Source organism: Rhinolophus hipposideros (genome assembly GCF_964194185.1).
Source record: "Rhinolophus hipposideros genome assembly, chromosome: X".
In the NCBI taxonomy this organism is placed as follows: Eukaryota; Metazoa; Chordata; class Mammalia; order Chiroptera; family Rhinolophidae; genus Rhinolophus; species Rhinolophus hipposideros.
This window is the reverse complement of record NC_138046.1, coordinates 81788781-81810547: the sequence shown is the minus strand read 5'-3', so window position 1 is coordinate 81810547 and position 21767 is coordinate 81788781. Positions and strand designations below refer to the sequence as shown.

Sequence of the window (21767 nt, the reverse complement as noted above, 5' to 3'; positions counted from 1 at the left end):
TACCAATGTACTTATCAACCTTGGCCCAACATTAGACTATCCTAGGGGAGCTCTTAAAAACCACTGATGCCCAAAGCCCTAAAGCCATAATGATTAATCAGAGTCTACATATGCTTCCACAAGCTGGCCAAGACCAAGTGCATAGGCAAGCTGGACTTCCCCAGTGGATGAGAAGGCAAGGAGCCTAGCTGGCCCCATGAAAAACTCATCCCCCTATTCTAACAGTTAAACACGACCTTCATTCTGGCCCCTAGGGCCACTAGAGTCATAAGTTCAAATTTCCCCCTTTTTCCAACCTTGCTTCAAATCAAGAAAAAAAAAATAAAGTGTATCAGCACCAGTAAATTGCACTACACATGCTTTGACATCAAGCAAGCATTATGATTTTTCCTTCTTCTAAAGGACCAGGCTTATCTGCCATTATGCCCTATGTTTATTCATTTGCCACATCTAGTTTCCATGGCCCAAATTTAAGGACCTCATATCCTACACAGAGAGGATGGTGACAAGGGAAAACTGTTCTTCCTGATTTCACAGCCTTTGGCTGCTCCAGTGACACATACCCATGTGACTGTTTCACATTCCTGAGGGCTTACCAACTACTTATGACGAGGGCCTATCTGGCCAGGGACTACACTAAACTGTCTATCTCATGATGTCATTCTATCACCTGTTTCTGGTGGGTTCCCTAAGAACTACCTTTCCAGAGCACCTCTTCCCTCCTTACCTACATCAAGCCTGGACTAACCCCTGCCACCCTCCTGCCTACCCCTCTACTCAGTTATGCTCCTGAACATTCCCAAGGCCCTTCTATGAAGGTCTCTCCTCCAAAAGCCAGACATAGCTGACAACTCCCAACCTCTCAGAGCTCATAGAGTTGCCATTTGGCCCAGTTCCCCAGAGAATGAGAACATTTGTGAGATGTGTACCACTATCCCCTACCCAAGGTAGGGCAGACCAGCCTCCACTGTTGGGGAATGTGACATTTCTGAATAAACCACAAACTTTAAGAGCAGGAATGGCTCTCAGAGATTAGCCAAACCAATTCCTTGTAGAATAGACCATGGCCATAAAAGGGGAAAGGACTTGGCCAAGATTGTCCTGGGAAACGAGCAGCAAAGCTCAGACTAAACACCAGCTCTTCAACTGAAGAATAGAGTTCTTTCCACAATTCCCCAGTACCTCCTCCATTCAACAAGTTAGACGAATGCTCATGCTCCCACCAAGGTACAAACAAGACCCTACATTAGCTAGGCCTAATTAGTCTCCAAACAATTCTCACTTCCTAATTCTTCCTAATTCGCAACATTTATGTATCCAGGAACAAGGCAAAGCCAAGAAAGTTATTGGCTCAACCAGGTGGAAAGCTCCACTAGCCTTGAAGGCAGTGGTCTGACTCTAGCAAAAAGAGTGACACAAGAATCCAGCTTCAAAACAAGAATTAGGCCAGGCCCCAAACAGGCAGAATATAAACAACATGACAGGCGGGCATCCCCACACAGACTTTACTAGAATTCCCTCTAAACTTTACTCTTAACTCATTATCTTTTAGAAGAAGAAACTGAAGGGAGGTTGGGCAACTATTGGAACAGTTGAACGGCCTAATATTTAAAGCTCAAACTTCCTTTCTAGCCTCAGAACCCTAGCCTAACCATGACTAGAGCTTAAGTCCAGGCCTTTATGAAACAACACTTGTCTCCCCTTTCCACACTCTACCCTATGCAGAGTCTAAAACCAAAGTCATCTGTTTCTCACTCATGTCCTGTCTCCCTTATTCACTAGCTGAGTAATTTTTGCAGTCACTTAACCTCTTTGAACCTCAGTTTCCCCATATCAAAAAGTGGGGATAATAATACCTAACCTGCCAACTAGAGTTAATGAATATCAAATGACATAATAATAATAGTGGTAAAAAGGTTTGATAACTATGATTCATATCACAAATTGTAGAGAATTACCCGTATCTGTATATCTGTATTTGTGTTGGGATTTTTTTTTTTTTTTGGTCCAGACATAGGATGAGAAAAGCTAGGAACACTGGAAAAAATATTGCAAGGCAATGCCAGCCAATCTGTAAATGGATTCCTTCAATTCACATCTGGCAGGGCTGTTTTAAACAGCGAACTACTTGGAAAGCAGGAAGTCACCCCCTAAATTTCTTTGCTATAGATAGTTGAAAGCTGATTATTGCAATGCATCAGTGATTCCAGATGGTCTATAAATGAGCTATTGCACAGAGGTGAACTTTTCCTGATAACTAAGTCTCACCCTTTGAAGAATCATAACCATTCTTAATGGTGAGGTATAAGTCTTTCATCCACTGACACAATCTACTGCCTTTGTCAACAGAGGCTGTTAAAACATGATTTAAGCTTCTCTGAGCATCTGAAACTTGTATGCTTGATTTTTCTATTGAACTAACATTTGAGGGCTTTCCAATGTTCTCTTATATAAGTTTCCCATCAACTCTGAGGCTAGCATTATCCCCACTTTACCAAAGAAGAATGGGAGGCTCAGGGAGGTTAAGGGATTTGCCCAAGGTCACACCGCCTATCAGCACTGAAACACAAATCTTCCTACAAGCCTGGCCTATAATATATGCTTTAGAGATACTTTGGATCCAAGCCTTCTGAGGTAGCCCAAAAAATTCTTTAAAATGTAATTCCCTTTTCTTTTTTGGAGTCTGATCTCAGAGCCTTGCTCTCCCTGCCCCACAAGGATTCAGAAAGTTCCAATAACTTGGAATCTGTTTGTATAAAACTTCCTGTTTGTCGAAGGGTAAGGCAATAATGCCTGCAGTAGCCCATAGGTCTGGCCCAGTCAAGGCCAACCTCTGGTGTCAGAGGCTCCAGGATTACAGGCTGGGCAAGCAGAAGCTCTGCTCCACCTACTGTGAAAGTCTGGGGACTAAGAAGAGAAAGGCGGGGCATGCCAGTGAGCAGAAGAGAGCCTGAATTTCTGGTAATTCTGCTTCTCTGTGCCTGGCCTGGCTTCTTCAACATGATCAATATCCTCAAACTAGCAAGCTTCTACAACCAGGAGCAGCCACTGGGCTAATTTTTCTTCAAAAGATACTGTATGTTTATTTGTATTTCACAAGTCTCTAACCCTCCTACTCTTCAACTGGATGCTTCAGCTATAGTTGAGTATTTTACAATATGCTACTTCTTTGCCACTTGGACAAGATCCTTGGTAAGTATGGAGGTGAGGGTGGAACTTAATCCGGCTTCACTGCTCTTCTTTGGGGAAGACTGAAAAGGCATGTGCCCATCTCCAAAACACACAGACACACAGCTTATTTCTCTAACCCCAGACAGCTACAACAGCCAGATATATTCTGGGAAACAGGGTTCTCAGGTACTGTTTGGAATCAAACTACCCCAAACTGGCAAAAGCACAGAAAAATGGTATACCCTACGGCCAATCACTCTACTAAGATCATTTAGGCACAGGTGAAATCAGAACAATCTCTATATGCGGGGTGTACTGAGCTTAGAAGCAGCTTTTATCATCCTAGCCTTCATCCCAACAGAAGGGCCACGACTCCCACCTTGTCTAGAAAGCCTCTGTCTTAGGTTGGCAAGCCTCTACAATGTCCTCTTCCCTTTCCACTCCACTAAGATTATAGGCCCTTTTTCACTTGTATGGATTTTAAGCGTTCCACTCATTGGATAATTTGTTTATTGATGAGCCCATACAAACATTAAAATCTGATTTGACATGAAAAGATGGCCACCACACAGTAAGAAAAAAAAAGTTGCAGAAGAGTATGGTTTTGTGTTATATGTGTGTTTAAAGTTATATATGTCTAAACGCATTTCAAAGGAGTCTAAGTTCACAAAACAATCTGGTTAATAATGGTGGTTCTCTCTGGAGAATAATAGAGTCAGGGGCAAAAGACAGAGGATTTTATATTTTTCAGTGTTGTTTCATTTCTTACAGCAAAGATGTATTAGTTCCATAATTTAAAAAAAATCACAAATCAAAAATTACAAAATAAAGTCTGTGTGTATTTAAGTCTGCCCTACAAAATACCACAGACTATTAACATTCGTTGTACAGTGTCTAGCTCAGCACTGTAAGAACGGAAAAAAAAAGTCCTTTAATGATAAGATGACCATCACAGGGATATAAAGTACAGTATAGGGAATATAGTGAATGATACTGTAATAATTATGTATGGTGCCAGGTGGGCACTAGAATAATCGGGGGGATCACTTTGTAAGGCATGTAAATGTCTAATCACTATGCTGTACACTTGAAATAATGTAATATTGAATGTCAACTATAATTGAAATTTTTTTTTAATTTAAGAAATAAATTTAAAATAATAAATAAAGATAAGATGACCTTCAGAGGCTCTTGTTATTTTAGGGCACCCAACCCTATCTAGTAGGCCTAAACCTATACCTCCCAAAAGCTGGCCACATCCTTCTCTTAGAAATGGGTGGGGGAAAGAGTACCTCCTATTGCTCTCCAAATTAGCCTACCTTGACTAAAACATGCCCAAATCTGCAAAGATACACAGCTCTGTGCCCTAAGGTGATAGTGGTAGCAACAGCAGCAACAGCAGAACACAGCTGCTGAGTGCCTCAACCTGGTGATCTACAGGACTTCCCTGCTGTCCTCCCCCAATCTGTGCCTGGCCCTGCCCATCCCTGAATACAGTGGCTAACTCTATCCCTAAACATCAGGAGCACAAACCTCTCAGGATTATGTATCATAGTGCTGCCCTGCCTGCTGGCCATGTCACAATGAGCAGCACACATACAAACAATTTTAAAACTGGGTAATGTTTCAAATATGTACTCTAGGGCCAAACTCTAGGTTGCTTCACAAAGGCAGACAGAAATGCTTGCACGGTTGCCTGTTAGAATCCACTAAATATTTCATTTGAATATTCCCCCTTGGCATGAATACTACTGTATTGTGTGAAGACATGGGAAAAGGGAGTGGAAATTGGCTGTGAACAAGCTGGCCACTCACAGGTAAACAGGCTCTCCAAGGTGCACAAGAAGGACAACTCCTCCCCATTCCTTGGCACTACTCAGCTCCATTCTGCCAGGGCCCAGCTCAACCCTCATTACATAATTTCTAGTGGACCACTAGGATTTTTGTTTGGCTTTCCAGTAGACCTAGCCAAAGGAGTCTGTGAAAGACTATTCCAACTTGACAATAGTAGCTATTAATTATCTATTCAACAAATATTTGTTGAGTACCTCTTCTATGCCAGGCTAGATACTGGGGATACAACAGGTAGTGGGAAACCATCCCTGTTCTCGAGAAGCTTATATTCTTAGTGAGTTAGCCTGCTAGAATGGAAAGAATACACACCTGACAGTCTTGGCTTCAAGACTTGCTTCTGACCCTGTCTCACTAAATGACCTGGAGCAAGACCCTCCCCCCTGTTGTATATTATAGTTGACTAACAGATCTTCCATAGATTCAGGTAATTTGCTTCCTTTATAAAACATAAAATCCTGGGGTGGACTGTGGGTTTTCAAATTGCCAGGAAAGCAGCAAGAAGCCATGGGTAGTATGTGGAGAAAACTAAAAGCACCTTAGATGGAGGAGAATTTCCATCCAAAGACCTTAAACCTGGCTCGGACAATTCCCCATGAGTTGTTTGCCCAAGACTGGTGGGATGGGCAGGTCTTTGACGAGCATACGCATATACGAGTAATCAACAAATATGGTGAATGTTTAAATTTAAGCAGTAAGAAAAAATGGAATAGGACCATTTGTGACAACATGGATGGATCTTGAGATTAGAATGCTAAGCAAAATAAGTTAGACAAAGCAGAGAATCATATGATTTCATTGATATGTGGCATATGAACCAAAAACAACAAAAGAACAAGACAAATGAGAAACAAAAACTCATAGACACAGACAACAATTTAGTGGTTACCAGAGGGTAAGGGGAGAGGGGAGTGGTAGGTTAGGGTAAAGGGGATCAGATATATGGTGATGGAAGGAGAAATGACTCTGGGTGGTGAACACACAATGGCATTTATAGATGATGTAATACAGAATTGTACACCTGAAATCTATGTAACTTTGCTAACAATTGTCACCCCAATAAACTTTAATTTAAAAAATTTATTACAGTGAAAGACACATTGCTATCAATCCCCTCAAAATACTCCCCCTCACTTCCAACAGACTCATCCCCTCATTCTTGTCACTTTCTGAAGCAGTTCTGGAAGTCCTCTTTCATTGAGTGTCTTTAGTTGCACTGTCGTGCCTGTCTTGACGTCCTGAATCGATTCAAAACATTTACCATTCATGGTCATTTTGACTTTGGGAAAGAGCCAGAAGTTGCACGGTGCCAGATCCGGAGAGTAAGGTGGAAGAGGACACACCATAATGTTTTTATTTGACAGAAATTGCCGTACCAGAAGCGATGTGTGACATATAGCCTTTCTGTTGTGATCACGAAATACGGTGAATGCTGCTACCAAGTGCCATCCAATGGAAAGGCAGAGATCTTCAATACGGAAAGCGGCGTGTTGAACCTTATTAACAATGTGTGACAAGTTTCAACTTGTTTGGTGCAGTCAGTCAGATGTGAGCTATGGTTGAAAGAAGGGTGTTTTAATGTATGCCGTAAGACATCCTCCATGATAACAATGCTCTGTATCACACATAGCTTCTGGAATATGGCAATTTCTGTAAAATAAAAACATTACAGTGTGTCCTCATCCACCTTATTCACTGGATCTGGCACTGTGCAACTTCTGGCTCTTCCCCAAAGTCAAAATGATTCAGGACATCGAGGCAGCCACAACAGCCCAGTCCTCTTTCACAAAAGAGGACTTCCAGAACTGCTTCAGAAAGTGGCAAGAATGATGGGATAAGTATGTTTGATGTGAGAGGGAGTATTTTGAGGGGGATTAATGGCAATGTCTTTTACTGTAATACATTTTTTTTAAATTTAAACATTCATCATATTTTTTGATCACACCTTATAGTCAGTGACAGACACAGAGACATGTCCTTCTAACAGTGCATGGCAGGCTTGGGGACAGAAGGTCTGAAAAGGTGCCCAGTTTCACTGCAGTTTCTTTAAATACTTCCACCTCCAGCTGAAGGAATGTTGGGAAACCCTCTGCTCTAGTACCACTCATTTGATGCTAAAGAGCTGAGGAGAAGGTGGCACCTCCCTCCCCAGCCACTTGTGGCCATTCTTGAGTAGGGCTGTGCTGGGGCCACTTGGAGCCATTCTGCTCAGGTGAGTGGGGAGATGGGACTTCCCTGCATACCTCCCACTAAAAGCACCAGGCTGTGGGGCAGCTGCAGGAATGCTTGCTCGAGGGAACCGTAGCATCTGGCATTCTGGGCTCAGAGCCTTAATAGGAAACACAACTGGAAGAAAAATTCTAGGGTATCCTGGGCCACCCTCCCACCCCTGTTCCCCACACCTCAAAGAAAACTTTCAGATGCATTAGTCCCAAAATCTTCACCATAACCCTAAGAAGCAGAATGCTCTTTCTTTTTCACAGATGGAAAACTGATATCCGAAACGGTTTGAAAAATTTGCACTGGTAGGTCAAGGCCAGCAAGACTCTTTCAGGCCTCTCCCCCGCGCCCCACCCCCAGGTGCTAATGCACCCTTCTCTTCTCCAAGGTGTATTTTTTCTTTTTTTTAAATTAAGTTTATTGGGGTGACAATGGTTAGTAAAATTACATAGGTTTCAAGTGTATAATTCTGTAATATATCATCTATATATCTCATTGTGTGTTCACCACCCAGAGTCAGTTCTCTTTCCATCACCATATATTTGATCCCCCTTACCCTCATCTCCCACCCTCTTCCCCCACCCCTTACCCTCTGGTAACCACTAAACTGTTGTCTGTGTCTAGGAGTTTTTGTTTATTTGTTTCTCTTGTTCCTTTGTTGCTTTCAGTTTTATATTCCACATGTGAGTGAAATCACATGGTTCTCAACTTTTTCTCTGACTTATTTCGCTCAGCATAATAATCTCAAGATCCACCAATGTTGTTGCAAATGGCAGTATTTTATATGGATAGATCATCCAAACAGATAGGTATATTTTCTCTGAGACTAGTGCCTCGTATGTTCTACCAGGTGTTCACCCCACACTGTTGGATCCCTTGCATATATTACTGTTGCTTCTCCCCCTCAATGTCTGTAACTGATTATATACTCTTCAAAGGCCTGACCATCCCTAACCACCTCCACCTGGACAACAACCCCTTCTTGAGGTAGGGGAGTTAGAAACTTTCAAATTCAGAAGTTTACTGAAGAAGAAATCCTGGGAGCCCAGATGGCTGCAATACCACATGTTAAATATAATAACAGAAATTCCTACAAAGCACAGTGGGCACACAGAAGATGGTGTAACTAATACTACCTGGGAGTATTAAAGGAAGCTTCTAGTGGAAGTGACATGGAGTGGGGGGGAAGTGAAGAAGAGACACTTGACACTTCAAGCCGAAAGAAAAAGCATATGCTAAACCTAAAAGATATACAAGGTCTGACTTACTTGGGGAAACTTGACCCCATAAAGCTACAGCATAACGTACATGTGGGGAGAAGTGGGAGCAAAGTCTGGAGAAGGAGCTAGGCTTGAGCCAGGGATCAAAATGTTCTCCCGGTATACCATAATAAGGGGTTTATATTTTGTCTTGTTCACATTCACTGCAGTGTTATGAAAACTGGCAAATGCTCGGAGCAATACAAATGCCCCTCTCCCCTTACAGGGGAGTGGTTAAGTAAATTATGACATAGCCATTGGATGGAATTTTGTAAAGCCGTTACAACAGTCATTTTTAAAAACTAAATGGCATTTACCTAAGTTTTTAGCGATAAGTAAGGATAAAGAAGTAGGATGTTTTATGTACACCATGACTACATCATGGGAAACTAAGATACATATATGAGATGTGACAAGAAATACACATAAATAAAAATTGCTATGTTAAAATGGTGGGCTTATAGAAGAGTTTGCCTCTATTGGCTAAACTTTGTCATATGCCATGTCAGGTTTCATAAAAAGGGGAAATATAAAAATAAAGAATCAATCTTTTCCCATTTCACTCTTCTTTCCTTCTACTTCTCCCCCCTCCACGTGCTTGCCTACTCTCCCTCAGCAACAGCCATTCTAATCTACCACCTGCAACTGGAATCCTTAACAACCCATGTGAGGCCCCTAAGAAGGAAAAGCTGCCAGCAAGGTGGCTGCTCCCAACAGCAAGCTCCTGCATGACCCAGAAGCCATTCCAGCTCAATGCTGGGGAAGAATCTTCCATGCAAAAGCATTACCCAGCTCTACCCACTAAGCCTTCTCTGAAAACTGCCCTAGGCACTTTTCCCTAAGGAAGGAAGACAGGTGCCAAGAAGATTTCTATCTTGTTCTCCCTCCAGGCAGCTCAGGGGAAGTGAAAATCATGCTCATGGCCAACCCCTAGGTGGCTGAGATACAGCCTGGATCCTTGATTCACATGCAAGCACTGTATAAAATGTCACTAAGGAAGAAGAAGAATGAAAACAGATCTAGCCAAGGGTACACCATCTCCAGGAATTTGCTTATGCCCCATCGGCCCATCAGTGCCTCAGGGGAAATTCAGAAATCCCTCTCCTTTGATCTACCGGTCTAACACCAAAGGAAGTCATATTCACAAAATGCAGGATCACTTGATGGCTGAAAGCCAGGCGTGGGGCAATCTCCCTCACTAGAAGTCCCTCTGCTTCACTCCACCCAAACCCACATCACCTAGCGCTCCCCATCCAAGGGCAACATAGACATCAGTGACTCAGACAGGGGAAGGGGAAGGGGAGTTTAGCAATTTAAGACTCAGCCAAAAGCAACGTCATAGCCTTAAAGAGAGGGATGTTGTGGGGGAAGGGGGTAGAGGAAGTCAAATCACATTTGCATTCAGTTTTGGTTTGTTTCTTGGTCTTCCCCTTCTCTGCTAGAACAATGACCAATTCAAGGGTCTTCTATTTTTCCTGGAGTCACCAATGACCCAAAATAGCTAGCAACTGTGGTTTACAGGCTGGATTCCAAGGCCCCACCCAAAACACTCAGTCAACAGTGTGTCTCTCTGAGCCAGGATGCCCACAGCGAGCTCTGTGTTTGGTGGATCCAATACCTCTACGCAGAGCTCACTGAAATAGAGAGGACTACTTTACACATTGATAGCTGGTTGGGGTGGGAGAGGAGGAAAACAACACTCCCAATGTCATTCTAAAGAGCAGAGTGCAACTTCTCCAGTCACTGCTCTCTGCTCTATTATAGTCTTTCCAAGAACTCCTTAGTATCTTCTTAAAGACTGGGCACAGGTAATCAGAAAGTCAGAAGAAGCCAATGTTTCATTTTCCAGATAAGAAAACTAAGGCCCACAATAGTGGCTTGCCCAAAGTCACACAGGGAGAGAATGAAAACCGGATATCCTGATTTGGTACACTATTCTATTCATTTCTATTCATTTCTTCTATTCATTTCTACCATTTCTACCAAAAAGCATTTAAAAAGAGAGAGAGAGAGGTTACCCAAGCTAAGTGTCAAAAGCTCAGCTCTTCTGACCTAGGGCTAGACAGCTCAGTACTGGGAATGGGAGGCAGAGGGACATTGGACCAAGCCCACTCAGGAAAGCCATTTAAAAACCATAGGTATACAAAAGGCACACAAAGTACTTAGCAACTGGAAGGCTTTACCTACTCCAGAGGAATAGTTTCAGATGCTGATAGCCCCTGCCCTACCCTGCCCCACCCCAGCCCCATACTCTGAGCCTTTTCAGGCCAAGCAAGACTGCTCCTAGGCTACCAGAGTTCTAGGTAAGAAGCTAGAAGGGGTGACTGGGCTGGGTCGACAGAGCAAGGAGAAATAAGAAAGCAGGGTGGAGAAATCAGTCATTCCAGAGCTCTCCTATCTTCCTCTCTCCTCTCCCATTCCTCCTATCAGAGTATCACCTCCTGCTTTAAACAGGCCCTAAACAAAGAGAAAAGTTTGCAAGTGAAACTATATAAACTTGAGGAAGGCGTTCCCTGTACCAAAGGAGAACAGAGTACAAGTTGAGGTGGCGAAGGGCATTTGAGGGGGGAGAAAATAGCCAAATAAGGCATACTTGACTGGTAGAGAATCATCAGGAAAGGTTCCAGAAGGTGATGTCGCAGGGAGGAAGCCTTTAGTCATTGGTTTCCTCTGGCAACTGGCCTAAGGCCAGGAGGCAAACTCCCAACCTTAGGAAAATGCCCAGGCTATGGCAGAGAGAAAGGTAACTAGGCTTGATTTTCCCCAGGCCCACCTCAGGCCCTGCTGGAACAGCTCTCAAACTACCAGCAGAGATGTGTGATGTAACCCTGAAGCAAAATGGCAGATATTCTCACCAAGCATGTTAGATTCACCATGGCCCAGGTGCCCAGAGGAGTAACGACCTGGGGAAGGGGGATTTGCTGTACTATGGATACAGATTTCTGATACTGTTGATACTTTCATGTTAGAGAAAAGAAAAAAAAATCAAAGGCAAAAAGGTTAAGTGACCTTTGTTCTCAGCAAGAAAACTGCTATGGGTTAGTCAGTCTCCCAGGAGTATCTGCAAGGACATTTGGAGAGGAATTTAGCTCACTTAAAGCCCTTGAAGATAGCAAAGATTTGTACAACTTAACTACTGACAGCCAAATTGGCTGTTACCTTGACCCCCACCCTCCAACTCCATTCCACAGATTAGTCAACCCCAATTAAAGATTACAACAGGTAAGAGTCTCTAGTTGTACTTAATCTAACCTTCAGGCTGAGCTTTCTGAAAAAGGCAGCGGGCAGATTAGACCAAGACAGTAAGGTCAGGAACCTTATCTAAACACACTTCACTGGAGAAAAACAAGCCTTGATCCTTCCCAGGTATTTGGGGGAGGCCAGGACTCAAGAGAGGAAAGGAAAAGCTGACCAAGCCTGATAGGCATGCCTTGTTACTCCTCCCAGGCTCTGCCCCCTGTGAACTCCCACATATATACGGAGGAAAGGATTTCTCAGGATTATACTTTGTTTTGTATGACCAAATGCTCACATCTCAACTTTTCTCTCATTAGGCCCTGATTGATACCCTGGCCACACAAAGTATCTACCAAATTCCCCCAAAGTAGAAGGGTTATCACGGATGGAAAGAAACTTAAATTTTCAGTCACCAATCACAGGAACTATCTGGCAAAACATTACTGCAAAACAAGCACAGTGGTAGGTCACCATACCAGTGGCCTACCTAGGAGCTATGTCAACACTTACCTTATGCCACAAGAAGCCCATTGAAAGCAGCATTAAATCTGGTTCTGTCATCAGGCACAGCCAAAAAATTGTGCTTTGAAAATCACCCAAAGGACCATTTCTACAAGTTTAAGGTCCAGATGCTAGAGCTGTGCCCTACCCAGAAAATGCCACACTTCTTACCCTCTCACAATCACACACTAAGAAGTCCTCACACATTTCAATTCTATCCCAAATACCTATCTAATAGTAAAGCCATTAGGAGAACTGAAAGTTGTTTTTAGGTTGCTGACATAGAGAGTAATCACTGAGCTCTATTCCTTGGTTTAACCAATATGGAAACATGAAGAGCCTCTCACATATCTACTTGGGCAACAAAAACAACAAAATTTGTTTTAGTTAATTCACCCAATTCTGGAAAACCCAAGGTACAGTCTCCCAACAAACCCCTTCAGAAGTTTTGCCAACTGAGATAAGACTGTTGGCTCCAACAGACCTCAGCACCAGGAACTTAGTCTATGCTCACATGTACTCTGTGGCTCCCCTTGAAACAATCAGCACTTCAAGCCTTCCTTCATTTCATGCCCACATATCAAAACCACATCACTCTCCCACCCAGAATGGCCAATGCCCCCAAGTATACACATCCTTCAAGTCCCTGTTCATGTCCCAGTAAACTACCTTCTTAAAATCTCTAGAAAATGACATGTATGTATTTTTTCAAACTTTTTAAGTGAGTTAGCCCTAAATCTCCAATTAAATAGTAGACCTGCAAAAGCAGCAACTGTATCCTCTATTCATTTATTTGTGTCCATTATAGTAAATAGTACCTAGCAACCACTCAAATGGTGAGAATGCAGGTGCCTGCCTTCTTTCTTACCCATTCTACCTAGCAAAGGGTTGGGCAGATAGTAGTTGTATAAATAATCATAATAGCTAACATATGCATAGCCCCTATTAGATGCTAGACACACTTTTAAGCATTTTACATGAATTGCCTCATTTAATTTTCACAACACCCCTACAAGATAGGCACTATTATTATCTTCACTTTACAGTTGAGAAAAATGAAGCACAGAAGTTAAGTAACTTGCCCAAGGCTATACACCTAATTGGTCACAGAGTGGGGATTTGAGCCCAAGCAATCTGGTTCCAGAGCATGTACTTTTTACCACTACTTTATGCTCCCTTTCGACCATGTTTCCCCAAAAATAAGACCTAGCCAGACAATCATATGTAATGTGTCTTTTGGAGCAAAAATTAATATAAGACCCGTTCGTATTTTACTATAAGACCGGGTATAATATAATAATATAATATAATATAATACCGGGTCTTATATTAATTTTTGCTCCAAAAGATGCATTAGAGCTGATTGTCCAGCTAGGTCTTATTTTCGGGGAAACACAGTATGAAAGCTTGAAAAGAACTTTTCTAGCTAGCTACCTGCCCCAGGTTTAGCCTACAACACCTAGAGATAAGTAGTGAAGGTTGAGGCCAGGGGGCTGCAGTCTGTATTCAATGGTTGCCACAGCAGCAAAATTGTCATCAAAGTGGAAAGGAAAGTACCATAATATTCTCCTAACTCAAGGAACAACAGGTCAAGCTGGAGCACTGAGTGAAAATACAAAGTCAGAGCTTAAAATTTTAAATGGCAAGGAGAAAGCGGGGAATTTGGGTGAGGGGCAGGAAGGAAGAGAAAAAACTCATTCTGAGGCCTCAGAAGTGAATCACCCACTGACTGAAACCTGCTACAGCAGAAGCTATTTAGGGGAACTCCATTGCAGCCATCTTGTTAACATAATCACCACAGGGCCGATTCTCTGGAAGTCTGTGTCCCCTGGGTGAAAAGAGTCATCCTTCTAAGACAGGCAAGTCCAATAAGAGACCACTAACATGGAATCAGGAAAGCCAAGTTCTCCTGCCAAAACTATTACCAACTTTATATGATCCCAAACAAGTGGGCTGGCCCCTCTAGCTATGAATATGGAAAAGAAGTAACTCTACTCCATAAAAATTCTTAGGACAGTGAAGCCTAGTCTCAAGCAGGAAAATGTGGCTAGTCTCCTCTCCTTACAGCCGTTCAGTGCACACATCCCACCTTCTACCACCCTTCAGAGTCAAAGCAGAGCACTTACCTTCCTGGGAAGTGCTACAAAGAGTCCCAAAGGCACAGTCAGAGCCCGAACTATCTCCACATAAACTAACCTCTGAGGTCAGCTCTACACACTCAGAAGGACTTGCTCTTCCCATGACCACAATAACACTATGGTCAAGTCGCCCTCAGCACAGAGAGAGAAAACACTGAGCACCCTGCAGAGTGTCATTTACAAGGCAGACATACAAAGTTCCTCTCGTATACTAGGGGCCAGGCATGGTGGATTTTAGTCCCAGCCCTATTACCAGTTCACTCAAATCACTTCCCTTTTCTGGGGTTTGGTGTCCCCATCTAAAGCATAAAGGTTGAACTAAAAAGTTTAAGGCCAGTTCAGTTGCTCTGTGGTTCAAATCACTCCTGTAAGAAACCTAGACCATTCAGAATAATTGGTTAAAGGGAAGCTTAAGGCTGAGGAAGTTCTGGGTCATCCTAAGGAGAGATGCATTTGAAATGCTGCACCCCACCACAGCTAGCCCTCAGCTCACTGGTGGTAGACACATTAGGACGTTGGTTTATGTCCACCACCTCCTCAGTGTCTACCAATATATCTAACTACCACACTCACAAGTTTAAAAGGAAATATGAAACATAGCCTAGTAACTTCCTGGCCTTTCAGAAGAGCTACAAGCGGTATATGCTATTGACAGGCAGTGAGAAGAAAGGGAGGGGAACTCATGAAGTTTTCACTGTTTATCTGAGGCTCTCATTTGGTTTCTTTCTTGTTCCTCAGTAAGACATAATCCTTTCCCCTCCATAGACTCAAGAGGAAATGGCCAAGAACACTCATGCCAGTGTTCTTCTCAGAGCTACTAATGAAATAAACCAACTTCCAAGCAATAAACTCTCCATCCCAAACTAAGTACCCAGAAGAAACAGCACTCCAGAGGTGTAAGGGGACAAGTAGATACACTTTAGCAAGTGCTGTTCAACTTTGTATTCCCAGCATAGCCCAGTATACTGCCTAGTACATGGAAAGCACTCAAATTTTGAGGAAAGAATGTTTCAAGAATATCAGTACTGGAAGAGTCCCTAGAGTACACCTATTACTGTTACAGTACACTTCCTTCATGACAAGCTAGAGAAACTGAGGGCCTGAAGAAGAGATTTGCCTTAAAGGCGTACTTCATTTGGATCAGTTTACTGAGAACAGGAAAGATAATCTTTTTACATGGAAAGAGAAGAAAAATTCTCAGTTCAGGGTTATTTGCCATTTCCCAACACCCATGCTCCAAATCAATGTATCCCTGAGCTAACCCTCCAAGTAATCGCTTCTGTACCACAAATCAGAACCTGGAATTGAAAAGTTTTTCAGCTCTATCAAGCATGAAATGGGAGGAGGGATGAACAGCAAAGCCAGCCAATCATGACAAGAGCACCTCCTTCACTTGACCAACAGTCTGCCCCAAAGGAGACCACCTTTGTACTCTGTTTTTTCCTATAGGGGCAGAAGAGTGGGATGGGGTAGCAGGGAAAAAAGATTGTGAGTTGGGAAAGATGTACATGATAAACTCAGTTCTATCTTTGAAAAATCAGAAACAGACTGTTCCCAGCCAGTAATGATGCCAATCAGTAACTCTAGCCGTGAAAGGCCCAACCCTAGCAGTGTTGGTAGCCTGATCTTGTCCCCTCTGGGGAACTTGAGGCTAGAAATTCCAGTGGGGGGGGACTCCCAGGAAGATACAAAAGGGACCTAGACACATTGTTGCCAAGCAACACCATTCGAACAGGGTTCGCAATATATGTAACTATTATCTCATCCAGAGAGAACTGGATTTGGAGTCAGGGAGATAGACCAGATGACCTCTAAATGTCCCTTCTAGCTCCACCATTAAGTAAAGCAGTCTCTTGAGAGGAGGAAGAGAAAAGTAAGAACACCCTTAAAACAAGCTATTGTTACAGGCAGCTAGAGAATAATTGTGAGTTAGCTGACTAGTGGTCAAAACCATCTCTGTCATCCACTCACAGAGCAACCTTCCCGTCTCCAAGCCTAACACGAGAGAGTATAGATTAGTTGGTGCCTTCAAAGGTCCCATGAATGCCCTCCTGCCCTACCAGCCCCTCTCTGCCCAGAGGGCTATTCAAAGAGAAGCTTAAAGGAAATCTCCAAGATGGTTCCTGCTCTGTCTCTATCATCTACATTTTCACAAAGGGACGAGTGAACTGGATTACCAAAGAAGTGGAGAGATGCAAGATGCAAAGAGTCACCCTTCTCTCACATAACCTCCATTCCTGATCCATTGCCCCACCCTGAAGTCTGTAGGCAGGGCTAGTTCAAAGGTTAAAAAAAGACTGAGATTCTGCCTCCTATTCACCAAGTACCACTTTAGTGCCACTCAAGTGGCTCAAGCAATGCTAGGAATGGCAGGAGAATAAACAGTCCACACTGCCCCTGTTAAAGTTTAGCCAAATGCAGACCTAGAAGCTTTCAAGTACTTCAAGGAGCTGGGCTCTATGTCTGCTAACATGAATGGTCCCATCAGTGACCACTTAACCACCTTTCCCTTGACCTGCTGAGCTCAGGCAAAAACCCAGGAAATTGAAAAGGTTTTACCAAGACTAACCCTCTAACTAAGACCCAGATTCAAGTCCTGCTTTGCTACTGACATGCTGCACCACTCTAGGTCAGTCCTTCCCTGGGTGGGCCTCAGTTCCCACATCTATATCATGAGAAGGGTTGGACTTGACAGTTGTGAAACTTTTCAACTCTAACAAACCAAATCTCAAAAACACCTTGAACATTCAAAATAATCTCTTTTTAGGGAATCCAAGAGTGTCCCAAAGACTTTGTGATCTAAAAACAGTTATAGAGGGTAGAAAGGAAGAAAGGCCTTTTTTTTTTTTAACTGTTTTAACATCACCAGAAAGTAGAGATGGCAGTTGATAAGTTCTCCATTCTGGCTACTAAAACAGACCCAGGAAACTGGCAACTAGAAGCAGAATATTAGAATTGGCGTCAGACAGAAAAGGCAGAGAACCCTATGATTTCACTGTTATGTGGTATATAAACCAAAAACAACAAAAGAACAAGACAAACAAATGAGAAACATAAACTCATAGACACAGACAATAGTTTAGTGGTTACCATGAGGATAAGGGAGGGTGGGCGGTGGAAGATATTGGTAAGGGGGTTCAAATATATGGTGATGGAAGGAGAACTGACTCTGGGTGGTGAACGCACAATGGGATTTATAGATAATGTAATACAGAATTGTACACCTGAAATCTATGGAATTTTACTAACAATTGTCACCCCAATAAATTCAAAAAAAGAATTGGGAGGGAGGGCATGCAGAGGGGCATGTCTTAACAGATTCAGATTGACTGAGGGAGACAACGGGTTGTAAAAGTGAAACCAATCCTGGACAGATTGTAGACATGGTTCATGTGAATGAGCGGATTTGATTTTTCCACTACCCTTCCCTATCTGTCATACTCCAGAAATAGCCTAAAGTACACTAGTGAAGGAGTGGAGAACAAGGAATTTTCTCCCTTCATTAAAGCTACTAGCTGATATGCAGTGAACTAGGGTGTGCCCCTGGACACCTCAGCATTGAGATGAGAAATGAGAAAGCAGGAGGGACCTTGTGATACCCCCAACTCTCACCAAGAGACCATACAAATGCCAACATTGGTTACTTTGCTAAAATTAGCCACTCCCTTTTATCTGAGGACCAGGAAAGCTTGAGAACAGGGGACAACTTGCTTTGGGCAGAAAAGGGGACTCCACTTCAAGAACCCAATCATTGAGTCAGAATACAGGGTCAATGTGATGAGCATCAAAAAGTCTAAACCCCAATCTTGGTTGTCACCATGTGATCTTAGGTAGGTCCTCCCTATAGGCCTAACTACCTTCATTAGTTGAAAGAGAGCGAGGTATTAGATCAATAGTCTCTGAGGTCCCTTTCAAGTTAAGATTGTATGGTCTTAACAGGCATGATATAGTTGTTTCTCCTAGAAGTTTATCATTCCTTGAGCCAAACAGCATGGGAAATTCTCCAAATCTTCCAGTCTATCAAAATTCAGCCCTCTCCTTCCAACTTGATTCAAGTTTCAGTCAATCTGCATAAAAATGCCTTCAGTATTCAGGTACGTTCAGTACCCTAGGCTTAGCATCAAACAGCCCATACTCCAGTCTCTCTCCATACCCAGGATAAAGATCACCATGCTACCTTCTTTGCCATTTTTGACTTAGATGGAATGGTTAAGGTCCCTTTGAGACAATTTCCAGACCCATCAAGTTGTGTTTAAATGTGAGAGAGCTCAGAATTGAAAATGAGAGATTCCACTAGAGAAGAGAAGTCATGGGCAGTCTATTCCCAGAGATCCACCCACCTATTTAGGCCCATCTATACCTTAAGAGGCGTGAAAGAGTCAACCACAGGGATAAACCCAATGAGAGGCTCCTGGAGGTGGGAGGGTAAGTGTGGAAAAGCCCCATGGCGTAAAACCAACAATTTAAAAGAGATAGAAGCACATACTTGTTGAAAACTTAGTGCTTCTGAAGGACAAGGTTCGAAAAGGCAAGAATGACTTGGCAATAAGGATGGAATACAGCAACCTGGCAACCAAAGCTCAGCACACACCCGAAGAACTGGATCCTGACTCCTCTCATCCAGAGACCCCCAGCCCTTCTCAAGGCTAGTCACCATCTCAGCTCTACAAGGCTCAGGCAGTCCTAGAGAGGGTTCCAGGAGAACTGCACAGCTTAGTCCAGTCCAACAAGCTGCTTGGCCTAAGGGACTCAAACCAAGGTGGTCACCAGGCCTTCCTGGGCAAAGGAAGGGCCCCAGCAGCCATTTGGCATGACTTGCACAAAAGCAAGCAGGGCTCATTATTCAGGCACACTCCTCCCCCACCCCACCCTCCTGGGCATCCGGCCCCCCTAGGCCCCACTCCCAGGAGGCTTCTGCTCTTCTCATAACAGCCAGTGGGTTAGAGACCAGATCCTAGAAGCTACCACCACTCTAGAAAGGTGTGGCCCCACAAGAAAGAATCCACACCTCACAGAACAGTCCGGAGGGGATAGGAGGGGATAGAGAGTCATTAAGTAATGGGAAGGGCAGGGATTTGGCGAGTGGAGAGGACGAAGAACCCAGTCTTCTCCCCTAGGAGGTAGGGCAGACCTCCCTTCAGATTGGTGCCTAGTGAAGTGTTAGTGCACTTGGGTAAAAGCAAGCAGCCTCAATGAGTCCTTCCACAACTCTCTCCTACCCCCCCCCCCACCAGTGGGAAACAGCTGGAGGCGCCTGGGGAGGCTGTGGGGAAGGTGAGTGGGGGTGCGGTATCTGCCCTTAGGATCTCCCTCCTTCCACCTTGCTTCTTGGTTCCCATGGCCCCTCCTGGACAGTGACAGCCTTGCTTCAGAACGGCGCCAATTTCAGGATTGGGGGACGTGTTCTCCTTCGGACCAGAGTCTTCTCCCCCCACTCCCATGGCCTGTCAGGGACAAGAGAACTTGGGCCCCCAAGGAAGCCTTCTCAACGGTCGCATCCCAGATGTAGGGAACTGGAATGTGAGAACCTTAACAGCCCCGCCCAGTCCACACTTCTTGCCCGGGACCACCTCAAGCCCCCCACCCTCCAAGGGCGCGCCATACCAGGACTCCACTCCTGCCCCTCCCGACCACAGGCCCTGGCGTAGGGCGCGGCGTCCCGAGCCGGCGGGTAGCTGGCCAAGTCCCCAGCCATCATCAAGAGGCTACAAGGGTCAGTTAGAGACGCTGGGGCCGGCAGCGCCCACCCCGAACACTCACCGTCTTGGGCATGGTGGCGGCAAAGGCGGCGGAGTTGGCGAAGTTTGGCTCGGAGCTGTGGGGCAGCGCTGAGCACACGGTACACACCGCTCGGACTCCGGGGGCTGGGGGCTCGGATTGGGTCCCTCGCTAAAGTCGGGGCGACTGCTGGGCTTCCTGCTAACGGGCCACGACTTCACAAACCCCACCCAGGAAAGAGCCGCCCCCGTCGCGCCGCCAGCTCCTTTATGTGGCCGGGCTTCCGCGCCGCTCCCCGCCCTCTCGCCCGCCTCCTTGCTGTCCGCCTGCCTCGCTCCGCCCAGTCCAGCCCTGCCCAGGCCGGCCACACGAACCACGTGGGTGCTGGACTGGGCCTGGGCGACGCAAGTGGGGCTCCCCCCCAAATCCATACCCACCCTGCTCCTCTCCCACCCACTTCACCGCCCCTAGACCTCTGCATCTGGGCCATCCGGGCCCTGCGGCCCCACCCCCAAACAGGGCCGGACCCTAGGCCGCACCCTGGGCTGCACCCTGGCAGAGACTTAAGCAGCCCCTGACTGCAACTTTCCACTGATGGGGAGCTCGCTACCTATCAAAACTGCCCGTTCCCTCTCAAGATACCTCTGACTCTTAGAATGTTCTTTCTGTGTGGATCTGAACTCCTTTTCTCTGGGGCTTCCACCTGTGGATCTTACATCTGATCCCTGGGGCCACTCCAATCCCCTGCTGTCCCTCATAATTCCCCAGAGGTCTGAAGATCTCCTGTCCCCCTGAAAATTTGCTTCTCTTGGCTAAACCGCCTCAACTCCTCCAACACTTCATCAGTTCTCTTCTGTAGGCCTCTATGTCCCTTTCCCCATTTTATTTCCTCCCTATCCTTGCTTAATCCTCATTTTCATCAGAATTGGGCTCCTTTTCCCCATATCTGTCCTCTACTACTTTCCTTTCTTTAAATCCCAATCTCCTCCTTCTACAAATCAATGTCTTGATTCTTTAGCCCTCCCCCAACACATTCACTGATTTATGGCATTCACTTTCTGATAAGGTTATAATTCCCCCAGATTAGAGGTACTCCCAGTCCACTCCCTTGGGATGTGTCTGCTAGCACCCTTTCTACTTCTTGTCAAGGTCACAAAATCCCAGGACAGCAGTGTTCTAGACCGTAGCAGTTAACTGCTTAAGTCTGAGTTTTAGTTTGAAAGTGGCTGGCCATAATCCTTTTTTCTCCTATCAACTGGCAATTGTTCTGAATATTCTTTGTGAGGTAGAGCACCACATACATCAGGGATGATAAGCCAACTTGGGGCAGTGAAAAGGATTTTTGAGAGGAGTGGTCAGGACACCTAGCTTCTACTCCTAGCTTTGCTATTAACTCATTCTGTGACCACTGTGTGGCCTTGGGTAAGTCCCTTCCCCTCTCTGGGCTTGAATTTCCCCTTCTGTAACAAGAAAGGGTCAGACTCCTGGGTTTCCAAGGTCCTTTCCCACTCTGACATTATAAAAGGATGAGAAAGGAAGTAGACTCCCTAGCACAATAGATGAGTCTAGCGGGGTTGCGTAAAGAGTGGCCTTGCATTTACATTCAGGAATCAGTAGTCCTATTTCCTGCTCCTCTGCCTTCCCAGTTCAACAGTGTCGTGAGTCAATGTGC

The 21767-nt window shown here is 44.6% G+C and overlaps 1 protein-coding gene across 2 annotated transcripts in view; it reads right to left on the bottom strand.

Moving 5' to 3' along the window:
- MSN (moesin) overlaps positions 1 to 20404 on the bottom strand; it is a 66686-nt gene extending 46282 nt beyond the window's left edge. The window contains exon 1 of one of the 2 annotated variants that reach the window (XM_081041812.1): positions 20138 to 20404. In XM_081041812.1, coding sequence (XP_080897938.1) covers positions 20138 to 20149 — 12 coding nt within the window. In that variant the 5' untranslated portion in view covers positions 20150 to 20404. Of the gene's footprint in view, positions 1 to 19981 lie in introns of both variants that reach the window. The other variant, XM_081041813.1, reaches the window with a different exon arrangement.
- Between the last annotated feature and the right edge of the window lie 1363 nt (positions 20405 to 21767).